This window comes from Vipera ursinii, assembly GCF_947247035.1.
Source record: "Vipera ursinii genome assembly, chromosome: 16".
Classification (NCBI taxonomy): Eukaryota; Metazoa; Chordata; class Lepidosauria; order Squamata; family Viperidae; genus Vipera; species Vipera ursinii.
In genome coordinates this window covers 1,428,246-1,449,511 of record NC_139529.1, presented here as the reverse complement: position 1 = coordinate 1,449,511, position 21,266 = coordinate 1,428,246, and the positions used below count along the sequence as shown (strand labels likewise).

General features: G+C 48.6%; 1 protein-coding gene across 1 annotated transcript in view; it reads right to left on the bottom strand.

Moving 5' to 3' along the window:
* Positions 1–301: 301 nt before the first annotated feature.
* RXRA (retinoid X receptor alpha) overlaps positions 302–21,266 on the bottom strand; it is a 134,540-nt gene continuing 113,575 nt past the window's right edge. Inside the window, exon 11 of the mRNA XM_083375256.1 lies at positions 302–896. Coding sequence (XP_083231382.1) covers positions 887–896 — 10 coding nt within the window. The 3' untranslated portion in view covers positions 302–886. The remainder of the gene's footprint in view (positions 897–21,266) is intronic.

Sequence of the window (21,266 nt, the reverse complement as noted above, 5' to 3'; positions counted from 1 at the left end):
CACGGCAGAGGAAAGTGGAGCTTTGGGCTTTCCATGACTGTGAAATTTTTCTTTCCGGATCCAACCAAAGCTGCATCTACTTTTCTTGAGTCTCCCTTGCTGACTCGTATCCTGACCAGATCAAGGTTGACTCGGCCTTCCTTCCTATTGCTATTTTGTTTGCCGCCACCTCCTAAATTGTAATATGGTGTTTTTCCCCCTCAGGAAGCCTTTTCCATGATGTGTTATGACTCCATAGCCCATGTGTGCCGCATCTTCTATGAGGACGGAAGGGCCCATCTAATCACTCCTTGTTTAACAAAGTATCCAGGCAATTCCAATTTGTTCTATGCACAGTTATCATTATCAGCACTATTTGGTTTCTATGAACGTGGCCAGACTTTGCTGTACTGGTTGTAAAAGCAGGCTGACTGTGATTGCATCAACGATCTAGTCATAAAATGTGCTATTTGATACTCTTTCTTATGCTGTTAACTTATTAAATTCTAATTAGGGACTGCAATGAAGTACTGGAGTATTTATTTAAGAAGTTTCTACTCTGCTGCAATCCAGAGGATTCTTGGCAGCTTACATGAAGTATGAAACCAACCAAAAATCAATAAAATTAGAAGCCACAAAACAAACCTTCCCAAACAAAAACTACAATAAGCAATAAAAATAGAGAATACAGACAGTTTCACAAAACCAGAAGAAGGTTTGCTGGAACAACTCCCGTCTTTCAAAGCTTCTCGAGTATGAGAAAGGCGGGGTCAGATGATCTCAACCAGGAGGCAAACAACGTGGGGTCAGCAAGTTCCTCTGCTTTTCCATGGGTTGGGCTGTGCCAGAAGAAGCAGGTACTCAGGAATCAAGCCATAAAAGACTTGAAAAGATAAAACCAGCACCTTCAATTGTACCTGGAAATCAAATACAGAGATAATGATATAGAGACTGATGATGACGACGACGACGATGATGATATACCAATACATACTGACCCAGTACCTGAATTTTTTTGTATAAACAATGCTGCACTTCAGTGGTTAGATAGCCGAGACCAGGGGTAGGCAACCTGGCTCAGGAATTCTGGGGGTTGAAGTCCATGAGTCATAAAAGAGCAGAGGCTGCCTACCGCTGGCCTAGACATTGGCATTTGAATATAGGTGGTTTTAACATTTATATTTTCTCCTGTTTTATTAATCTAGGTGAAATGTTAATATATATTACAATTCCATGTATGTAAAGATAAAGAGTTTGAACCAGAGCATGAACGAGCTTCCCCCTTAGACTTGGATGCAAGTTCTGCAGATTTAAACTCATTCGAAGTCGTGTTCAGTGGCCATGTTTCATCAATCTCTGATCCACCATTTTGCCTGCTTGGGGAATCCATTCTCTCTTGAACATCGAGTTGCCCCAACTTGTCTTTGTTAGTAGGAATGAAGTCTTGTTCAAACTGAATCCATCTGGTTACTATTGTGCTTCTGCCCCTTCTAAAACAGCCCCCTTGAAAAATGGTGGGCGAATTTCTATTTCCAGTGGAGAATTTGAACAATCTGGGGACAGTGGTAAGGCTCCTGTATACCCAGAGATGGAAGGACTCACAGCAGAAGGATGGAGCAGGAATTCTGGGAGTTGAAGTCCACAAGTCATAAAGCGGCCTAGGCGAGGGACAGGCAACCTTGGATCTTTTATGACTCGTGGACTTCAACTCCCAGAATTCCTGAGTCAGCACGGCTCAGCTTGGAAACCTCTCCCTTTCCTCTCAGCGTGGCTGGCTCAGGAATTCTGGGAGTTGAAGTCCACGAGTCATAAAAGCGCCAAGGTTGCCTACCCCTGGCCTGGGGTGTTTCCACGCACCTCATCGTGGGGTTCCCTACCCTGAAAATTCCCACCTCTCCTTTCAAGCCTCTTTCAGACTTCATTCCCCAGCTTCTCTCGCAACTGGGGTGCAGGGGCTGCTTGCTCGGCCTCCCGAAACGGTGCAGCCCGAGATGCCCACGGCTGGCAGACGGGGGTGCGAGGGGTGCCTTCTCCGCCGGAAGAGAAGCCCCGCCGCAGCATTAGCAGAGGCTTTGCGGCCGGGCCGATCCCCTCGCCGCTCCGCGAGAAAAGTTCACATTCCTCAAGCAGCGAAAGCCTCTCTCCTCCAGCGACCCCGGGAGGCTTCTGCTGCGCCCGCCCCGGGTCGGCTCGAGGGCAAGGAAAAGCTGCATCTGCTCTTGGAGGGCTCCCAGCTCAAGCCTCCCTCTTGGACACCCACTTTGGAACACACGTGTCTCTTGTGTGTCCGTGTGTGTGTGTGTCCGTGTGTGTGTGTGTGTTGGGGGGGCGGGGTACGTACAGTGAGGAAATGAGGGAGAGGCAGCCAGAGATAAACAATTTCCTACCAAGATCTTGTGGCCCAAAACCGCCTTACAAGAAACACATGTTCCCTGACAGGCGCGGCGGCGGCGCGGCTCTCGCAGGGTCCACTTGGAGGCTGGTGGTTGCGTGGAGAGCGCGGCAGGCAGCAAACCTTCCCGCCTTGGGGCGCGCTCACGGCAGGGGGAGGAGGAGATCCGCTTAACCCCGCCGCGGCCGGACAATCCTCTGCAGCGGAGCCCTTATCGAGCCGGGCCGTTGGGGCCGCATCCGCAAAGGCGGCCGGGCTCCGGGCTGGGCAGGGTCCCGTCCCGTCCCTGCCTGCCTCGCTCGTCTCCCTCACGCTCCCTCCCTCGGGCCGCCCGCTTGCCGGGGGAGGCCCTGCGGCCACCGGCTGACCCTCCCGCCGCGCTCCGCCGCCCGCGCAGGGCCGGGCCGTCGAAAAGGGCCGCGGGCGCTGCGTGCCGGCCTATCGCGGGCTTCGGGAAGCCGACCTCCCTCGGCGGCTGAGGGGAAGCAGCTGGGCCGGCTCGCTCGGCCGCCGCCTTCCCGGGCTCGGGGATCGGCAGGCAGCGGTTGCGCCCCGTCCCTCCCTTCGCCCTTCTCGGGCGGGGCGGCGTGAAGGCGGCGGTGCGCTGAGCGACCCCCGCCGGCTTCCCCCGTCCCCCGCGCTCCTCTCTGCTCCGCATCTCTGGCAAAGATCCCCGGTGGAAGAGCCTCTCGTCCCTCCCCGCAGAAGGGGGGCAGCTGCCGTGGCCCCCGCCGAGCGCCGGCCCTGCCTAGCCCGCCTTCCCTGGGACCCACAGCCAAGGCGGGAGCCTCCTCTTCCCGCTCCCCGAAAAGAGGAGCAAGTCACAGCCCTCCCCGGCTGGGCCGCGCCACGAGCACCCCCGGGCCTGAGCAGCTGGTCTGGCCGCGGCCCGCGGAGTCGCCTCCGGCACGCACCCGGCAATCGGGGTGGCCCATCAAGAAGGCATCACAGAGCGCAAGTCACACCACGCGTCGTGTAAACTATTAATAATCACAAGTCTTTGATTAGCCCATATCCATATCCAAGTGCAAAGTTCCAGCAAGAAACTGTTACTAAAATTTGATAAAGGCAATTTAAAATGGAATTTGATAAAATAAAATTTAAAATAAAATACAGTTTAAGAGGAAATAGTAATAAAATACAATCTAAAATGGAATTGTAATAATGTACAATAATTTAAGATATAGATAAAATATGATAACATATTTTGGAGTCGCCCTCGCAATCTACCCCAATCGGTCCCACGTACGCAGATCTCAACTGGACCATTTTGTTTAAGTACTGTGCTACGTTGAATGTTATTTTCAAGTTCTGGCCGGACGTAAGGTAAGTTGTTTTGATATGGGGATCCCAATGGGCCATTCGTCTGGTATATAGACCAAGATACCTGTCTCTCACCCTCTCATACAGGCAACAGTCAAATAGGATGTGAGCCAGGTCCTCTACCTCTGCCGCTCCGCAAATGCAGAGGCGCTCATTATACGGTATAGCATGAAATCTCCCACATCTGACCATTGTGTCAAGCTGTTCGAATCTCGCTCTCGTAAATATCTCCCTAAGATGTTTTGGCAGTTGTAACTTCAAATAACTGTCTACTTGAAAAGTACATTTGTATTTACTCAGCCATTTCAAGTTACCCATGTTAATACTACTTCATAACACCTTGGCAAGGCACACTTGGAATACTGCATCCAGTTTTGGTTGCCATGACATAAAAAAGATGTTAAGACTCTAGAAAGAGTGCAAGGAGTGACAAAGATGATGAGGGGGTCGGAGTCTAAAACATACAAAGAACAATTGCAGAAATTAGGTATTGTATGTCTAGTTTAATGAAGAGAAGGGACTAGGGGTGATGTGACAGCAATGTTCCAGTATTTGTGGGGCTGCCACAAAGAAGAGGGCTATTCTCCAAAGCACCTGAAGGCAGGACAAGAAGCAACAGATGGAAACTAATCAAGGAGAGAAGAAACCCAGAACTAAGGAGAAATTTCCTGATAGAACAATTAACCAGTGGAATGACTTGCCTCCAGAAGTTGTGGGTGCTCTGACACTGAAGGGTTTTTTGTGTATATATTTATTGTTTTATCAAATGATGCTGGAAGTTTTGAAAAAGAGATTGGAGAACCATTTATCTGACAATGGTAGAGTTTCCTGCCTGAGCTGGGGGCTGGACTAGAAGACCTCCAAGGTCCCTTCCAATTCTGTTATTCTATTTGGAAGGAACCCAAAACTCCTCAACCACCTGACAAAGTAGGAAAGCTATGGCAATCTCTGGATGTTGGCCGTTCAGATCTGCTTAAGATCTGCCATGAAGGAGACTGTGCGGGAAGACACCCACAAGACATTGTGGTTTGGCCTCTTCTTAAGCTCCAGAAATGGAGAGCCGTAACAACCTCATCTACTGGAAGACAGACCTTCTCACCAGGAAGTTCTTCCTTGTATTCACAGCACTGTAAATGGAAGTTAGGGAATTGCAACTAATACCTGTTATTCCTGGCCTAGTTTTTGAAGAGAGTGGGCAGAATTCGTAACCATCTTCCCAGTAGTTTCCTTTGATGTACCTGAGCATCACTAGCAAGGCTCGCCTAAGTCTTCTTTGTCTTCTCTGTCCACACAAAGCATCATGTTGTAGATCACTGTCAACTCTTCTGAGGAAGCCCCAAGTCCTGGGGGCTGTCCTCTTCCTCTAGGGCAGGGTTGGGCAACCTTGGCTCTTTGATGACTTGTGGACTTCAGCTCCCAGAATTCCTGATTCAGCATGGCTGATTCAGGAATTCTGGGAGTTGAAGTCCGCAAGTCGTAAAAGAGCCAAGGTTGCCTACCCCTGCTCTAGGGCGATTGGGAGCTGAAGACTCGGACCAAGAGCATAGCATGGTGCAAAAGCGGATTTATTTTTCTAGTAAGCTCTTTGTTGTTTTCACATACATAATGGATTTTATGTAGCCAAGCCAACAAATAATTCTGCCTCTTTCACAAAGTACACAAACGGTCAGGCCACACTGCTTAGAATTGGCACTGAAACTGGAACCTTATAAACATTGAATCTCCTAAATTTACAGTCCACATAAAGTAAAAAGTCTTATTCCTATACAAGCATGGCTATTTAGCTATCCAATTTGTAACTATTGGGCCTAGTTTAACTTGAGTTGTACCAGTGGGTTTGGTTGCTGTGAGATTGCTTAAGCAGGGAGCTGGGTAATGGTCGTTGGCTCCTCAGACAATCAGTCTCCAGGACCACCATTGGTTGGCTCTAGGGCAGGAATAGTTTGCTTTAAACCTATTGGCTGCCACCTAGTGGCCAGAGTATAAATAGCTGGATTGCAGGCCTGGTTCTCAGTTCTGTTCCTGCAACTCAATAAAGCATGTTCCTGCCTGAACTCTCTCGCCTCATCTCCTGCTTCAAGAAAAGAACCCAGTACACAACACAATTTATATTCCTGTCTGTTTGTATCTATCTATCTATCTATCATCTAGCTATCTAACCTATCATCAGCCTCCCTTCTCGGCCTTCAGTGTAGTCTGTGTCTTCTTCAATCCTCTACAGAGAGTTTGAGGGTTCTGTGTGGGATCTTAGCTATTCCTAGTCCTCTTCTGTGACATCATTCCTGGGGTCTGTTGGAGCCCCTCCCCCAGCTTAGGGGACACAGCCTCAGGTGCTCTTACCAGTTTGGCCTTTACTTTCCACACACCCTCTGGTTCCTCCTTCAGGCCCTGGTCCTTTTGCAGCTTCTCAGCCTCCTTCTTGCTGATGTTGCTGTCACTTGGCACTGCTCCACTATCACCACCGCTGCCTTCCGGACTTTGTCTACTGCCAAGATGTCTGGTTGATGGGCTGGTACCTGCCTGTCTATCAGGATCTGGAAGTCCCACCGGATCTTAGCCCTGTTGTATCCCATGATCCTTTTGTGGAATATCCCGTCTGGACTTGGGAGGATGTAGCCCATAACTGTGCAGATGTTCTTGTGCTCAGTGCCAGCAGCTCTGTATGCTGCTCCTACCTGCCTCTGCCACATTGCCACTATGTGTTGGGCTGTCTCTGAGGCCTCTCTGCACAGCCTGCCCCTTGGGTCCCATCTGGCATGGGAGACCTCAGTGTCTGGATCTGGTGCTCAGGGTCTGTTCTGGTACTGCTGCCATTAGTCCAGCTCCAGGAGTGAGCAAAAAACTGCATTCCTAGATCGTCTCCTGGTGATCAAGGCCCTTGAACTCCAAGTTCCATAAAAGGCAATGGATCACCTGTTGATCCAGAAAAAGACTTCTATCAGGACCAACTGGATTAACTCAATGTAGTATACGGCATCTTTTCAGACTCATAATGACCTTGTCAAGCTGTGGTGGCCACAATAGTCTTCTCCAATACTTTTCTCCCTCCGTAGATTGAGGGATGAGAGCCAGTTTGGTTTAGTGGCTAAGCACCAGGCTAGCAACTGGGAGACTGTGAGTTCTAGTCCCGTCTTAGGCATAAAAGCCCATTGGGTGTCCTTGGGCCAGTCCCATTCTCTCAGCCCAACCCACCTCACAGGGTTGTTGTTGTAGGGAAAATAAGAGAAGGAAGATGTGTTGCATATGTTCTCCATCTTGGGTAGTTTGCAAAGTAATAATGGCCGGATACAAATAAATAAATGAATACCTTGATTTGGGGGTCAAGCCTGAGGGAGACAGGAGGGCCAGACAATCCTTGAGGAAAGACTGTATTTCCTGGGGGGGTGTCTTTAGAGGAAATGGAGAAGGGAAGGGATGCAGAAAGCCTAACAGGCACAATGGTTGGAATTTTACTTTTGCAAATGTTGAACATGGGAATGAACTTTTTGCCTTTTGGGGTTACAGGGAAGGAAAGGAAAGTTATTTCCTGTTGAGCTGGAAAAGAATTTGGCTCTTGATGTGCTCCAGAACTGTCAGCTGTTTGCCTTTAATGTACTGAAGCGAGAAGAAGAACTTGCCTCTAAGTTACTTACAAATGAACAAGAAAAGTTAACATAATAAGCTGTTTTTCCTGAAACTCTCTTCTTGGAGAAGGACGGTTTCTCTCTGGGAGTGCTGCTGGCTGTGTCTCAAATGTCCTTGTCATGAAATGCGCTACAGTCCTCTGTGTCAACCATCCCATTTGGCATCCCATTCAGCAAAAGAAAGTCTGGGCTCTTTAGAATAGCTTGGTCATTCTAAGCCTATCCAGCACGAGTCGGAAAGCTTGGAAGACTAAACCTCTGGTCCCAGTGACCAACCCAGTTTAGATCCTGCAAAATTATCCTGGGACGCATATATTTGCCTTCGTTCGTAAGGACTTGAAAGGCTGATAAAAATGCCAAATCCAGCTAATTCTGGCTGCACAAGACCAACAACAAATGCATACAAAGCCAGAATTGAGAAGACAGCAATAGACAGCAAATCTTTCCTCTGCAAAAAAGTTGAAGAAACAGTGGATCCCTGGTTAGGTGCTGCAAGAATTTCTTACAGACTGACTACAAACAACCGGCTGGCAAAATAGCAACAAGGGTGCATTGGAAGATCTGTAGAAACACCATTTGCCTGGAAGCAAAAATTGGTGGGACCTTAAAAGAAAGTAATAGAAAACGGAGAAGCTAAATTGCTCTGGGACTTTACAGTTCAAACAGGACAGGCGCCTGCTGTGAAATAAACCAAAAAAAAGTCTGGATAGTAGATATGGCAGTACCTGGAGACAGATGAAGAGAAGAGAAACAACTGGAGAAGATAACAAAATACAAAGATCTATAAATAATAGAAATAGAAATAATAGAAATAGAATGACTGTGGCAAAAGAAAGCAAAGATAGTATCAATAGCAACAGTGTCTTGGCTGCAATGCCTTGGAGTCAGCGTTGACAAATTTAGCCTCAGTCAATTGCAAAAGGCAGCTTTACTCAGAATAGCTCCTATACCTCAATGAGACCTTGAAGCCTATCAAACTGCAACATCTGTCTTGCCCATATCCTTGAGAAGGGTTCAATAGGTAGATAAAAATGCCAAATCCACTGTACAACAAACCATAATTAACAACAACATGTTGAAAGAAAAATCAGGTCCACTTCCAAGCTGGGAATAAAATGGAGGCTGTTTGGAAAGAAGGTTAGTTTATTGAAGAACAGAACCAACCGCTGACCAAGTGGGGTTGGGATAGGTGGGCTTTTATGCATTCTTCTGTGGGGTCTTGTGTTTGGAATGCTCCAGGGGGTTGTGCAATGAGGGGGGCTTTTGTGTTCTAAAAGAGTGTTGGGCAACTTCTACTGTGGCTGATGGCTATGTCCTGTGTTCGATTTTTTTGGGTGAAGGGTTGCTGGTTCTACCCTATCACTCTGCTATCGTTAGCTGTCAAATCTTGCTCCAAGGGATTTCGAAAGATCCTGTCTTGAATGGGCTTCTGCAGTAGCATTTCTTTGTTCATGAATGGGGCCTCAGTCTTTCTGAATAAATTACTGAATCTGCATTTCTAAAAGCTGGTTTCTGCTCAGTTTCTGCTTGGGGCAGGGAGGCTTGGGGCTGTCTTTGGGGAAATATAATATTCTGCTTTTTTAATATTTACCGTAATATTCCCCTCAATATTTCCTTCTCTAGGAGGGTGGGTGGGTGCTGACTTCCATCAAACAAGAAAGATGAAACAGTGGATCCCCTTGTCAATGGCTGTAACAAAATTTCGCAGACTGATTATCTACAACATTATGATTGAGTTGCCAAAATCATGCTGTGCATTGGAAGCTTTGCCAGACGTTTGGGTTCAAATGCAGCAAAAATCACTGGGAACACCAAGTTGACAAAGTTCTTGAAAATAAATAGATCAAGATCCTGTGGGACTTTAGGATCCAAACAGGCCCACAACATGCCTGACATCACTGTTGTGGAAAAGAAAAAAAGTCTGGTTCATTGCTATTGCAATACCAGGTGATGTGCGAATTGAAGAGAAGCAGCTAGAAAAAATAACGAAATACCATGATTTGCAGGTTGAAGTTGAGCGATTGTGGAGAAAGAAATCAATGGTTGTACCAATAGTAACACTGGTCTACAAGGAGAAAGCCTTGGCAATGAAAGTAGCTCAGTTGTACCAGAATTGGGTCACTAATAAAGGAAAATTAAGTCTGGAGTACTAATTCGCTCCAGTTTCCAAGATACAGCTTCAGGTTACAATTGCATCAAAATAATTCAAAATTAGGAGAGGGATGTGTGATTATGCTCCATACCTTTTCTGCAAAATGTGATACAGCAGTGAGAATGGTGCCGCACCAATCATTATAAATTTATCTTTTTTATTGATATCAATAACATAACTTTACATTCATTTATTGGTTTTTCATGTAACATTTTCATGCTTTTTGCATGAAAAACTGACCAGCTCTAACATCAGATTAAATGACAAGGTTCCACCTTTGTAATAAGGAGCCCAATTCAAAATCCTTGACCAGGTCATTTAGTTCACTCTGTGAAGCTGGATGTGGTGCAGGAGCAGCAGACTAAAGTTTGGGTCCGCTGACATCAATGGTTCCGGATCAGCTGCATCCTGTTCAACGTCTTCCTCATCATCCGAGTCTAGAGAGTAGGATTCTGGTGGATCTGGAATTGGCAAGTCCTCACCATGGGAACAGGACGCAGCGCTGATGGCGTGTTTGGATATTCCACGGCTCACTTTTTCTTTCCTGAGATCCCTTTTGCAACTGGGGGAACCATGTGAAAAGAGCAGTCGCCGCTATTTTTGGGTGGGTTCCTTCCACACCATTGGAACTGCAGAAGGCGCGGACTTTTTCTCTTGTTTAGCCCACGATGCAGATACGTTGCACATGAAAGGCAACAATAATGAGGGGCCCAACTCTTGTCCTGGTCCCCTATTTTGCATCCAAGATATAGGTGGTGTGCCTTTTTTACCAGTGCTGTCATACTGCCCTTTTGAGATGCAAATGTCCCCTCACCACAAATGGAGCAGACGTTATCTCATTGTTTGTGGCATCTTGGCTTCTGAGGGAAAATATCACGCAACTGTTCCTTAGAAATGTTAGGCAATAACACTTTCACAAACCACAGATGTAACTGTAGATCTGACCAAGACAAATGTACATGCAATCAAAGATTACAATAAATTACAGTTAGGTGATAATCTTTAGTCTCAAAGTGAGGATAAGTTTATACACTTCCATGCGGTACCTTGTTCAGATGTTGCTATGGCTATTTTTGCTCTGAACCTTTGCGCAAATAAAACAAACTTCTTTTGATTCCGGGGTCTGAGTCTCTTGATTCTGCAACAGCTTCACCCAGCCCATCGTCAGCTTTAAGCAGTGACCAAACTGCCTATTTGGAGGTAAAAAGCAAGAAGAGGTAGACCTCGATGCCCTGCTGATCCCGATGACCTTCCCCAGATTGGACCACAGACGCAACAGCAAGGATTTCTGTGGGGACCCCATAAACTGCCCGTGTGGCAAAGAAGAGCATCGCTCCTGTAAAATGCTGCGTCCCGAGGCCAAATACTGCCCGGCAGCCCAGAAGGATATCATGACCTTGCCTACAAGAGCGCCAGGGCCTGTGTTAGGAAGAGCTGCCCAGCTGAGCAACGATGGGAAATCAGAAGGAAGAGCCGACTTTCCTTTCCACACAGCAGATGAGCAACGTTGGGCTGACCTGGAGGAAAAAGCCCACACCACAGATTTTAGGAGGAAGCAGAGAGATAATTAATCCTTACAATAAATTGCTCCTAGTACAGCAGAGAAATTAAAGTAGTATCTTTCTCTCTTTCTCTCTCTCTCTCTCTCTCTCTCTCTCTCTCTCTCTCTCTCCCCCCCGAGAGAAATAAATAAATCTGTTTACTGTGTTTCTGAGTGGCATTCCTAAAGCAAGGGCATGCCTGTTTTGGGAGCTCCCAGGGCTGGCTGGCCTGCCACAGCAGCTTTGCTGCCTCTGGCCAGCCTTTCTCCTTGCACCAGCAGCAGCAGCAGCAAAAGGGCTCCGTGGCCACCAAGGCCTCCCGCTGGGCGAGGACTGGGGGTGGGGTGGGGGGGGGCGTGTGCTGCCACTTCCTGGAACCCAGCAGGCCTCCCTCGAAAACTCCACCCTCCACACTCCCGGCAACGTGGCAGCCCCCCACCCCACCCTCGCTGTTGCAAAATGTATATAATGTTCCTAAACTTTGGCTTCCACTCCTGGAGCACAGCACACTCTTTTGCAAGGGAAGAAGGCTGGATTGTGGAACCGAAGCCAAACATGATCTCTCCTCTTTTTTCAGTTAATCGCTCTTTAGCTCACTGAGCTGGATGCGTGCATTTATAGGAAGTTGTATAATAAGGTTACTTAAAAGCCTGGGCTATCATCGATTAAAAATCCGATAAAAGACGCGTAGAAACAAAATTTAAAAATTGCACGGTGCTACTGATGAAATGAGCGTAAAGTCTTTCCACTCCGTGTTTGCACCTGGGTCACCACAGGAAAACAGAGCGAGGAGCCAGCCAGGGGGCAGCAACTGGGGCCTGTCCCCAAACTCTGCCCTAAGGCCGGATGGTCACCTGAAGCCCGGGGGGCCCTTCTGGATCACACCCCAACAGTTTCGGCAGCACCCGGGGGGATTGTGCAGTTGTGCCGCACACCTCACCCGCGTTCCTTTGCCCTTTCCCCATTGCTCGGAGCCAGGTGGGCCTTTCCTGCCCCTTCCACGGTGGCCATCCCTGTTCGGAGATCCTGCCGTCTCTCGACTTGCCAGCTTTGCCAAATTACCAAACGAGGCTTTTTCCCAAAGATTCATGGATTTGCGCCAGACTAAAATGAGACAGATTTGGTGTATCACAGGCAGTCCTCAACTTACGATGGTTCATTTAGTGACCATTCAAAGTTACATCATCACTGAAAAAAGTGACTTATGACCATTCCAGCATCCCATAGTTACGTGATCAAAATTCAGACAATCGGCAACTGGCTCACTTTTATGACGTGTCCCAGGATCACGTGATCCCTTTTTGCGACCTTCTGACAAGCAAAGTCAACGGGAAGCCAGATTCACTTAGGAACCGAGTTACTAATTTGAAAACTAAGTGATTCACTTAACAACTGGGGCGAGAAAAGTCAGAAAATGGGGCAGAACTCACTTAACAAAGGTCTCACTCGGAAGCCCCCCCCCTCCGGTCCCAAGTGCTCAGGAAGGGCCTGTCCGGAGCAGGGGCTGAACTAGATGGCCGCCTTTATCACCCTGTCTAGTTTTAGGGCTATACACGCCTCCCTGTTGGCTTTTTCCCATGTGCTCCTGGTGCAGCCTTTGTCACACACACATACACACACACACACACACACACACACACACACACAGCTGAGTCATCTTAAAATCATCTTTGGCTCTTCTCATTTTTAACTAGAGTTTCTCCCTCTGCTTTCAGCCCCCTTTCCCCCCACGGACACCATCTGGGATGCTTCACCAGTGTTGTCATCCGGGAAGCCAGAGAGGGCATCTGTCCAGCAGCTGCTGCCCGAGGAGGCCATTAAGAGGCCCGACCTTCCTGCCGCTGGACGTGCTGCCCCATCCGCAGGGCCAGATTGGCCTCGACTGCGGTAGAGAGGATCCCTCTGGCTTCTGAGACCCTCTGCCCCTGTAATGGCTGACCAGGCCCTGCGGAGGAGCGCTTGTGGTGTCCCGGGGCTCTTCCGAAAGACGGAAAAGGCGGCCAGTGTTTGGGAAGGGGCCTCTGCTGGGCACTCCGGAGGCTGAAAAAGAGGAACTCGGACTTACCAGCTTGTCATTACAGGTTTGATCGCAGCATGGCTGGACTTTCTGCTGTGTCTATTACTGGGGTTTGACACAACCAAGGGTTCCCACATGGCTTTTGCAGCCCTAAATGTTGCCAGCCTTCAGAGCAAAATGGATTCCTCAATGATTTGGTGCCAAGAGGGCAGTAATTTGTCATACCACCCACCAGCTTTCCTGCTTCACCACCTCCCCTTGGCCATGCATGTTGGTTTTCAGCCTGGCTACTTCTGAACGTGGATCTAGCGTGCCTTCTGAGGATCAGCTCCTGCAGGCAGAGAATCCGCTCACCCGAGGCTGCTTTGATGTCAAATAGAGCATCTTCTTCCCCCCAAGTGCCAGCACAGACGTTGGGAACCGAGGGGAGAAGCCCGGCTTGCTGCTGCTCCCGGTGGCCAGAATGACCCACTGAAGGGATCCTGGCCACTGGAGGAACTGCTGAGGAGGGGAATCCCCCAGAGATCCATTTCCAGCCCTGATTTGTCTGCACAAGCAGCAAACTGGGAGGGGGGAGAAACTCTGGAGGGGATGGAATAGAATGAGGAGGCAGGGAAAGGTCAACATTTGGGTTACCTCTCATGAATCAGGTTGTGTGTATCTGCATCCTCGATTCTCCACCCGGCCTAGCAACCAGGAAAGCTTGATGTGGACCGGTAAAATTCTGTGAACAGTTTCCTTTCACTCCAGCAAAGCATTTGACAAAGTGGACCGCAGCCTACTTCCTGGTAAGATAGAACAATGTGGGATAGCATCACCTCCAGTTGGACAGCTGACTGGCATGGGTCCAGGATGGTAGGTGGTCTCCTGTTTGATTAGAAGACCTGCAAAGCCCCTCTGGCTCTCTTATTCTGTTACTGGGAAGCAGACCGGAAGTCAGGCAGGGGCCCAAAAGGAAGGCAACTTGCCCCAAAAGCCTTGGGAGGGGCTGTAGCCTGACCTGGTTTCCTCCGCAGCTTTTCCCATCTCCCCCCCCCCCGCGACCTCCAGCCATTAAAGAGGACTTCTGCTCCTCCAGTCCTTCTGAAAGGTTGGCCAACCTGCGGTAGCCAACAACTTGACTCTGTCCTCTTCTTCTTGCTCTGGAGGTCAGATTTCAGACCCAGGTCCTGCAGAGCTGTTCCTGCCAAGCCCTGGGACGCACCACCGGGCTCACCGTGTATGCACACGGCTGGATGGGTGCGCATAGAACATGCAGGGCGCTTTCCAGAAGCAGACTAGGCGTTTTTCCAGCTGGAAATGTTTCTGGGCTGCCGTGACAGCTGGTGGAGACCATATTCCTTATATAAGACTAATAACAAAAACATCCAGGAAGCATCTCCAGGCACAATTAAGGCCTGTTCCTGGTATATAAAGCCTTATGGTCCTCAGTGCCCTCAAATTCATCCCGTGTCCTGTTCAAGCAGAGCCAACATCTGTGATGGCTGTTCCCAATTTATTTTAAATTAGGCCTAGCGAGGCACTCCTCATGCCCTCCAGTCACCTTTGCACAGCACAGCCTCCTTTACCCAGCAAGTGTGTTTGTGTGTGTGGGGGGGAAATCCTCCCTGCCGTTTCCCCCCTTTGAAAACCCAAGGGCACTTGCTGGCACTTGAGGCTGTGGGCTTCACTCAAATGCTCCTCCGAAGCTGCCACGTTTTCCACCTGCCTTGTTCTGATTTTATTTACACGACATCCCATTTGAAGTAAGGGTGGGTTTCCTCATTTTTTAAAAATTTAAAATTGTCTCTAGAATAAATTTCTTTTGTGATCCTTAGCTTCAGGTGGCTACATGCCACTGTGCATCTTCTGTCCTTGACTGTGTGACTGGAGCCCAGGTACCACAGCTCCCGTGGTGGGGGTGGGGGTGTCCTTCGGCTTTGGCTCTTGGTTGGGGTGACGTAGTTTGAAAGTCCTCAGCACAGCAGGCAGTGGCAGACTAGTTGGCTCTGGGGGGTATGAAACCAGCACGGTGCATTTCTAAATCTTAAAAATATTCTTACTATCCTATTTCATCCTATTACCCTTTCTAATTTTCTTAACCATTTAAGCTTTGCACTTAATTTTGGAGCCTGATCATAATCATCCTTCAACTATCTCAGATTTTAGCATGCTGGTATTCTTATTTGGGATGCCCTGGCGGGATGCAAGACTAATTCTTCTGAAAACACAGGGAGAAAATGCTCTTGACCAGGGTTCTCTCACTTGGCCCACTCCTCCGTCTGGGACCAGCTGGCCGAAACAGCCAGCCTCTAATCAAGGAGGCCACGGGGGGGGGGGCAACCTGGGCCGGTCAGCCTCCAAGATTGCTGTTGTTGGGGGAAAACCGAGGAAGCTTGGCTTGCAAGCCTCTCCTGGGTATCAAAGGGAAGCCAGGGCAGAAATGCACGGGAACCGTAAGGCAGGAATTCTGCTCTCTGATTTCCATGCCAAATGAAATATTCCCATTTAAGCGGCTGGGAAATAGCTGGAAGGTCCTCGGTGCAGCGGCCCTCCTGCTCTTGTAACCTACGGTGGGAAGGCCGGCTCTGTGGCTTTGGAGAGGAGCCAGCTCCACCCTGATGGCTTCGCCCCTCACATCACCCTCCTTGGGCCGCCAGCGTGAGCTAATAAAACCCCTCGGCAATGGGGGGGGAGGGTAATCCAGCCCGGAGCCCCAGGGGACGAGGTTCCTGCTTACCTGGGCCATGAGGAGAGATGGGGGGACACCTGAGCGACACCCTGGGGGGAAGCTGTCCCTCCTTAGCCAGCCCCTTTATCTGGGGCAAAGCTGCAGGGGGTCCATGACAACTCGCTGTGGGAGAAGATATTGAGCCCTAATATTGAAGAAAAAGTGGAACAGAATCGTTAAAGAAAGGACACTAAAGGAGGGACAAAGTGAAATCTCTCTTTTTGGATACTTTAAAAAAAAGAGGACACCGAAGAACCACATGGCCAAAGTCAGAGACGCCCCTCAGAGTGAAAAAAAAGGGGGGGGTTCTGGTCTTCCAGCAAGGGACTCCCCACCCATTTCTCTCCATCACTCCGGCTTCTCTCTCTTCAAGCTAGGAGAATTAGGGCTGGTAATCCTTGACGTGACCATAATTTGTTGTTATGCGTTGCAGTCATTAAGCAACACGTCACAAGATGCACCCAATGCTCGATTTCTGCTTGAATCCTGTGACTGTGGAACGCCTCCCTGGACGTGAGTGTGAGGACCAATCATGAATCACTTTTTTCAGTGCTCTTTTCACTTTGAATGGTTGCTAAACAAATGGTTGTAAGTCAAGGACTAGGCATGGAAGCCAGACTTTTTATTCATATTTCTAAGAAATGTAACCTCACTTCAAATACAATGTCTGTTAACATTCAATAGTAGCTGGGCTAACAGTTACTCTGCATCCAAGGCAACTATATTATGAGCATTTTCTTTCTCTTAATGTTTATTAAATTACTCAATATTATTTTGCACTCTGCTTACGCTCAAGAACACATCTGTGGAAGTGCTGAGAAAGTCTTGCTCAAGGGCTCCTGTTGAAAGCAAAACTATGACACCAACATTATAGTATATATTAGTTAATTTTTAAAGTTACTTAAATTTTAAGATAAGGGGACGTGGTGGCTCAGTGGGTTAGGACGCTGAGCTTGTCGATCAGAAGGTCGGCAGTTTGGCGGGTCGAATTCCGAGTGCCGTGTAGCAGAGTGAGCACCTGTTACTCGTCCCAGCTTCTGCCAACCTAGCAGTTCGAAAGCATGTAAAAATGCAAGTAGAAAAATAGGGACCACTCCGGTGGGAAGGTAACAGCGTTCCGTGCGCCTTTGGCGTCTAGTCATGCCGGCCACATGACCACGGAGACGTCCTCGGACAAGCGCTGGCTCTTTGGCTTTGAAACGGAGATGAGCACCGGCCCCTAGAATCGGAAATGACTAGCACGCATGTGCGGGGGAATCTTTACCTTCACCAAATTTTAAGACTGCTTTTCTCTCTGTCCCATTCCCAACCCTCAGTATTGAGTGCTTAAATGGATTAGATTGAAAAACAATCATGTTGCTAAACGTAGTTAGTTTAGGGAAATCATTCTAAAATTTTGGTTCGATTACTGTTGTGGACTTATGTCTCCTGTCTGACAACCACATGTTACTGTCTTTCCACTTCCAGGCAGTTGACTATAACGGGGAAGGCTGCAGATAAATGGCCAGGGACAGACGTGTCCCTCCAGCAGGCCATCCCAGCAACGTCCTCAGCGGCAGCAGAGATGGGAGAGACCCAGCTGGGCTGCAGCAGCCACCAGCCTTTGGACGAGGCTGGCAGGAGGCCTGGAGCAGCTCTTCCACACGCAGACCCTGAGGCCTCGGGCGCCTCTCTGCGATGCCAAGTATTTTTCATTTCCCAGCGAGACGTTTTCATCCAGCGCAGGATGCTTTGATCTTTACACTGGGCCCATCTGCATCTTTTTTCAATAACTCCATTCTGGGACCGACCAGGATGCCAATTCAGCCCTGCGTATCACCCCACTTCGATGCGGAGGCCAGAAGAGGCCCAGCTGCCTTTCAGCATGTCAGGAAATGATTCCAGCTTCAAGACCCAAGCGGGGGAAGTAGCCAGAGAGCCGGTCGAGTCCGGGAGGTGGAATCAGAAGGTGAATCCAGGAAGGGGGTGGCAGGACCAGGCAGGTCAAGGTTCAAGGAGTCAGTTCTGAGCTTCTAAGCCAGTGGAGCCTTTGAGATATCATTGCCTTCAAACCTCTGCTCAGAATGCAGATCTACTCCTCCGTTCCTCCCAGGGGCTTGTCCAGAAATCCCTAATTCTGCCCCCTCCATTCTCTTCCCCCCCTTCCCCCCATTATTCCATTCCAGGGAATCCAGGTCAAGGGGCTAAGCTGAAAATGTCCCAGCCTTCCTGCTAGATGGGTCTGCTTTCAAGCAAGGCATGGATGGGCTTCCAGGTCTTCTCCTGGCTCCTTCAATTGGGTGCAGGACAACTCGCCGCAGCCAACCTGCCTTGGGACAACTCAATGCGGGAAAACTCAAGAGAAGGAGGCGCGCATTGCAGCGGGCCTTGCCTTGCTTTAGGCCTAGGATGACGCAAGAGAGGGACACGAGACAAGCCTCTCCTGAGTTGCCCCACGTTGAATTGTCCCACAGGGAGTGGTCCCACAAAGACGGTCTGGTTCCGCTTCCGCTTCTGAGCTTGAGTCTTCTGAGCTGACTCAAGAAACCACTCACATAAAAGCTTCATGTATGACCTTGTCTGAATGCAACCCAGACCAGCCAGCCAGGATCAGAGAAAGTGCAGCACGTGTGGGTTGTTGCTGGTGAATAATTAACCATCTACCCAGCAAGATCAATAGCCAAATCAATACAGCCAGACTGATTCACAGGGAAGACCTAATAAAAGACAGGCTACAAAACAAGACCTCGGCCAAGTCACTTAAGTGCATTGCTAACAAGCTACAAGCCACGCAAGGTAAGTAAATACCATTATGCAGGAAACCCACAGATGGCCAGCACTCATCCAGAACACACACACACACACACACACACACACATGTACCATCTATTGCTGGGGTCTCCGCTACAACCAGTAAAAATTCTGCTTTGAAGCAGCAGAACAAAAAGAGCCTTGACGCTTTTGAAATGTGGTGTTGGAAAAGGTCCTGAGAGGCCACAGGCAGCCAAGAAAACAAACACACAGATCGCTGAAGAAATCAATCCAGAATCTCCACTTGAGGTGCAAATGACCCAGTTCAAGTCATCCTATCTTGGGCAGGATATGCCAAGGAGCCACTCATGCTCAGAAGGGCGGAAGGGAGGGGAGCAGCGAGGTGGGTGGACCGGATGACAGCAGCCATGGGGAGCCAGGATAGGGGCAGATTGCAGGGAAAGACCCCACCAACTGGTTGCTAGGAGCAGACCCTGCGCGGGTGGCACACAATCCATCAATCTCAGGGCATTCGTCCTGTCCCACTTGGCGGAGATGCTCAACTGACTGACAGAGCTAAACCAGGCATGCAGAAAACCAGCATGGTTGCACAGACCAACAGAGAAAAAAAGGTTAAGTATAAAAAATGTAAAGAGGGACAGATAACTAAGGAAGAATACCAACAAGCAGCCCAAACCTGCGAAGGTGAAACTAGGAAAGTTAAGGTTTTGAATGAAGTAAAACTTGCAACAAATGTCAAAAACAATTTTAAAAAGTTTTTCTCAACACATACAAAACAAGAAGTGCCAAAGAAACAACCAGCCCCCTAATGGGAGAAGACGGCAAAGAAGTAACAGGCAGTAGAGAGAACGCAGAATGACTTAATTCATATTTTCATCCGTCTTCATGCAAAAAGAACTCAAGTTACCAAAAACAGAACTGTAAATGACAAGTTAGGACTGCAAATTAAAATATGCAAAAAATAAGGTAAGAGAGCATCTGTCAGCTCAAATCACCGAGTCCCAATGGACTACCTCCCAAGTTTTAAAGCAGGGGTGTCAAACTCAATTTCATTGAGGGCCGCATCAGCATTGCGGTTGCCCTTAGGGGGCCGGGTGGGTATGGCCTGGGAGGGTGTGGCCTACTGGGTGGGCGTGGCCAGCTCTACATCGTTCGCATCAAGGGTGCCTATGGGGGCCTGGGCAGGAGTGGGACAGATCTGTGGGTCTCTGGCAGAAGGAGGGTCTCTGGGCCAGGGCCATGGCAGTGGGGGCCATTCCCTCACTGTTTTCAGGATGGCTTCGCGGGCCACGTGAAACCACTTCGCAGGCTGGATCCGGCCCCCGGGCCTTGTGTTTGACATGTCTGTTTTAAAGGAACCAGCAGACATGATTTCAGAACCACTGAAGCATATCTTTTGAAGTTCTTGGAGAACCAGGTAATTTCCTGAAAAGCTAATATGATTCCCATCTTCAAAAAGGGGGGGAATGGGTCCGGGAAATACAGACCATCAGCCTGATTTCAACATCTGAGAAGATCTGGGAAAAGATAATCAAGCAACAAACCTGTGAACACCTAGAAGCAAATAAAGTTATAACCAATAGCCAACAGGGGTTCATCAAAAACAGATCATGCCAAACAAATCTTATTCATTCTTTGACAAAGTGACTAAATTAGCGTATCTGCTAAATGCTGTAGACAGCGTGTACTTAGATTTCAGCAAAGCATCTGACAAAGTAGACCGCAACCTACCTCTTGGCAAGCTAGAAAAATGTGGGATACGCAGCACCACCACCAGGTCGGTTTGTAACGGGCTGAGAAATCATGTAGCCCTCAGTGGAACCACGGAGGAAAGAAAGCTCCCAAAAGATCTTTCATCACTGGGCCTTGTCTAACAAAATGAAATTCAACATGGGTAAAATAAAGTGTTAAACTTTGACAAGAAAAACCAACTGTATAGGTACAAATGAGTGAAACTTGGCTTAATGCCAGTAACTGTGAGCGGGATCTTGGAATCCTAGTGGACAAACACTTAAATGTGAGCCCGCCACACTTGGAATGCTGCATCCAGTTCTGTTCACCACAATATAAAAAAGATGTCGAGGCGGTGGAAAGAGTGCAGAGAAGAGCCACAAAGAGGATCAGGGGACTGGAGGCCAAAGCATATGAAGAAGGGTTGCAGGAATTGGGTCTGTCTAGTCTGATGAAGAGAAGGACCAGGGGAGACACGATAGCATATCTGAGGATCTTACAGAAACGAGAGGGGCAAACTGTTTTCCAAAGCACCAAAGGACAAGACAAGAAACAATGGATGGAAACTAACCAAGGAGAGAATCAATTTCTTGGTTTCGGAAGTTGTGGATGCTTCTCCGTCACTGGAAAGTTTTAAGAAGAGATTGGACAATTTGAAACGGTACCGGGTCTCCTGCCTGAGCAGAGGTTTGGACTAGAAGACTTCCAAGGTCCCTTCCAACTCTGTTCCTCTTTTAAAAGGGGTTATTGAGGCCTCCCAGCCTGGGGTTTCTGGCCTCTTTGAAAGATCAGCAGTTTGCTTTGGGTAGCAGGCATCGTCCACATTTCCGCTTTGGCTGCGTGGGCAGGAATAGACATTAATAACTGTATCGGTTTTATTTTCTCTCCACTTATTTTAACCCAGAAATTCTCTACAGAATTGCCAACTTCATCCATTTCGGATTCCGAGGCTGGGTATTTTTGACCCGTCTCTCAGCTCTTCCTTTGGAACAAACGGCCTCCTTCAGCTGCTGTATTCCAGCCATGGGAGTCATCCCACAAGCCGTC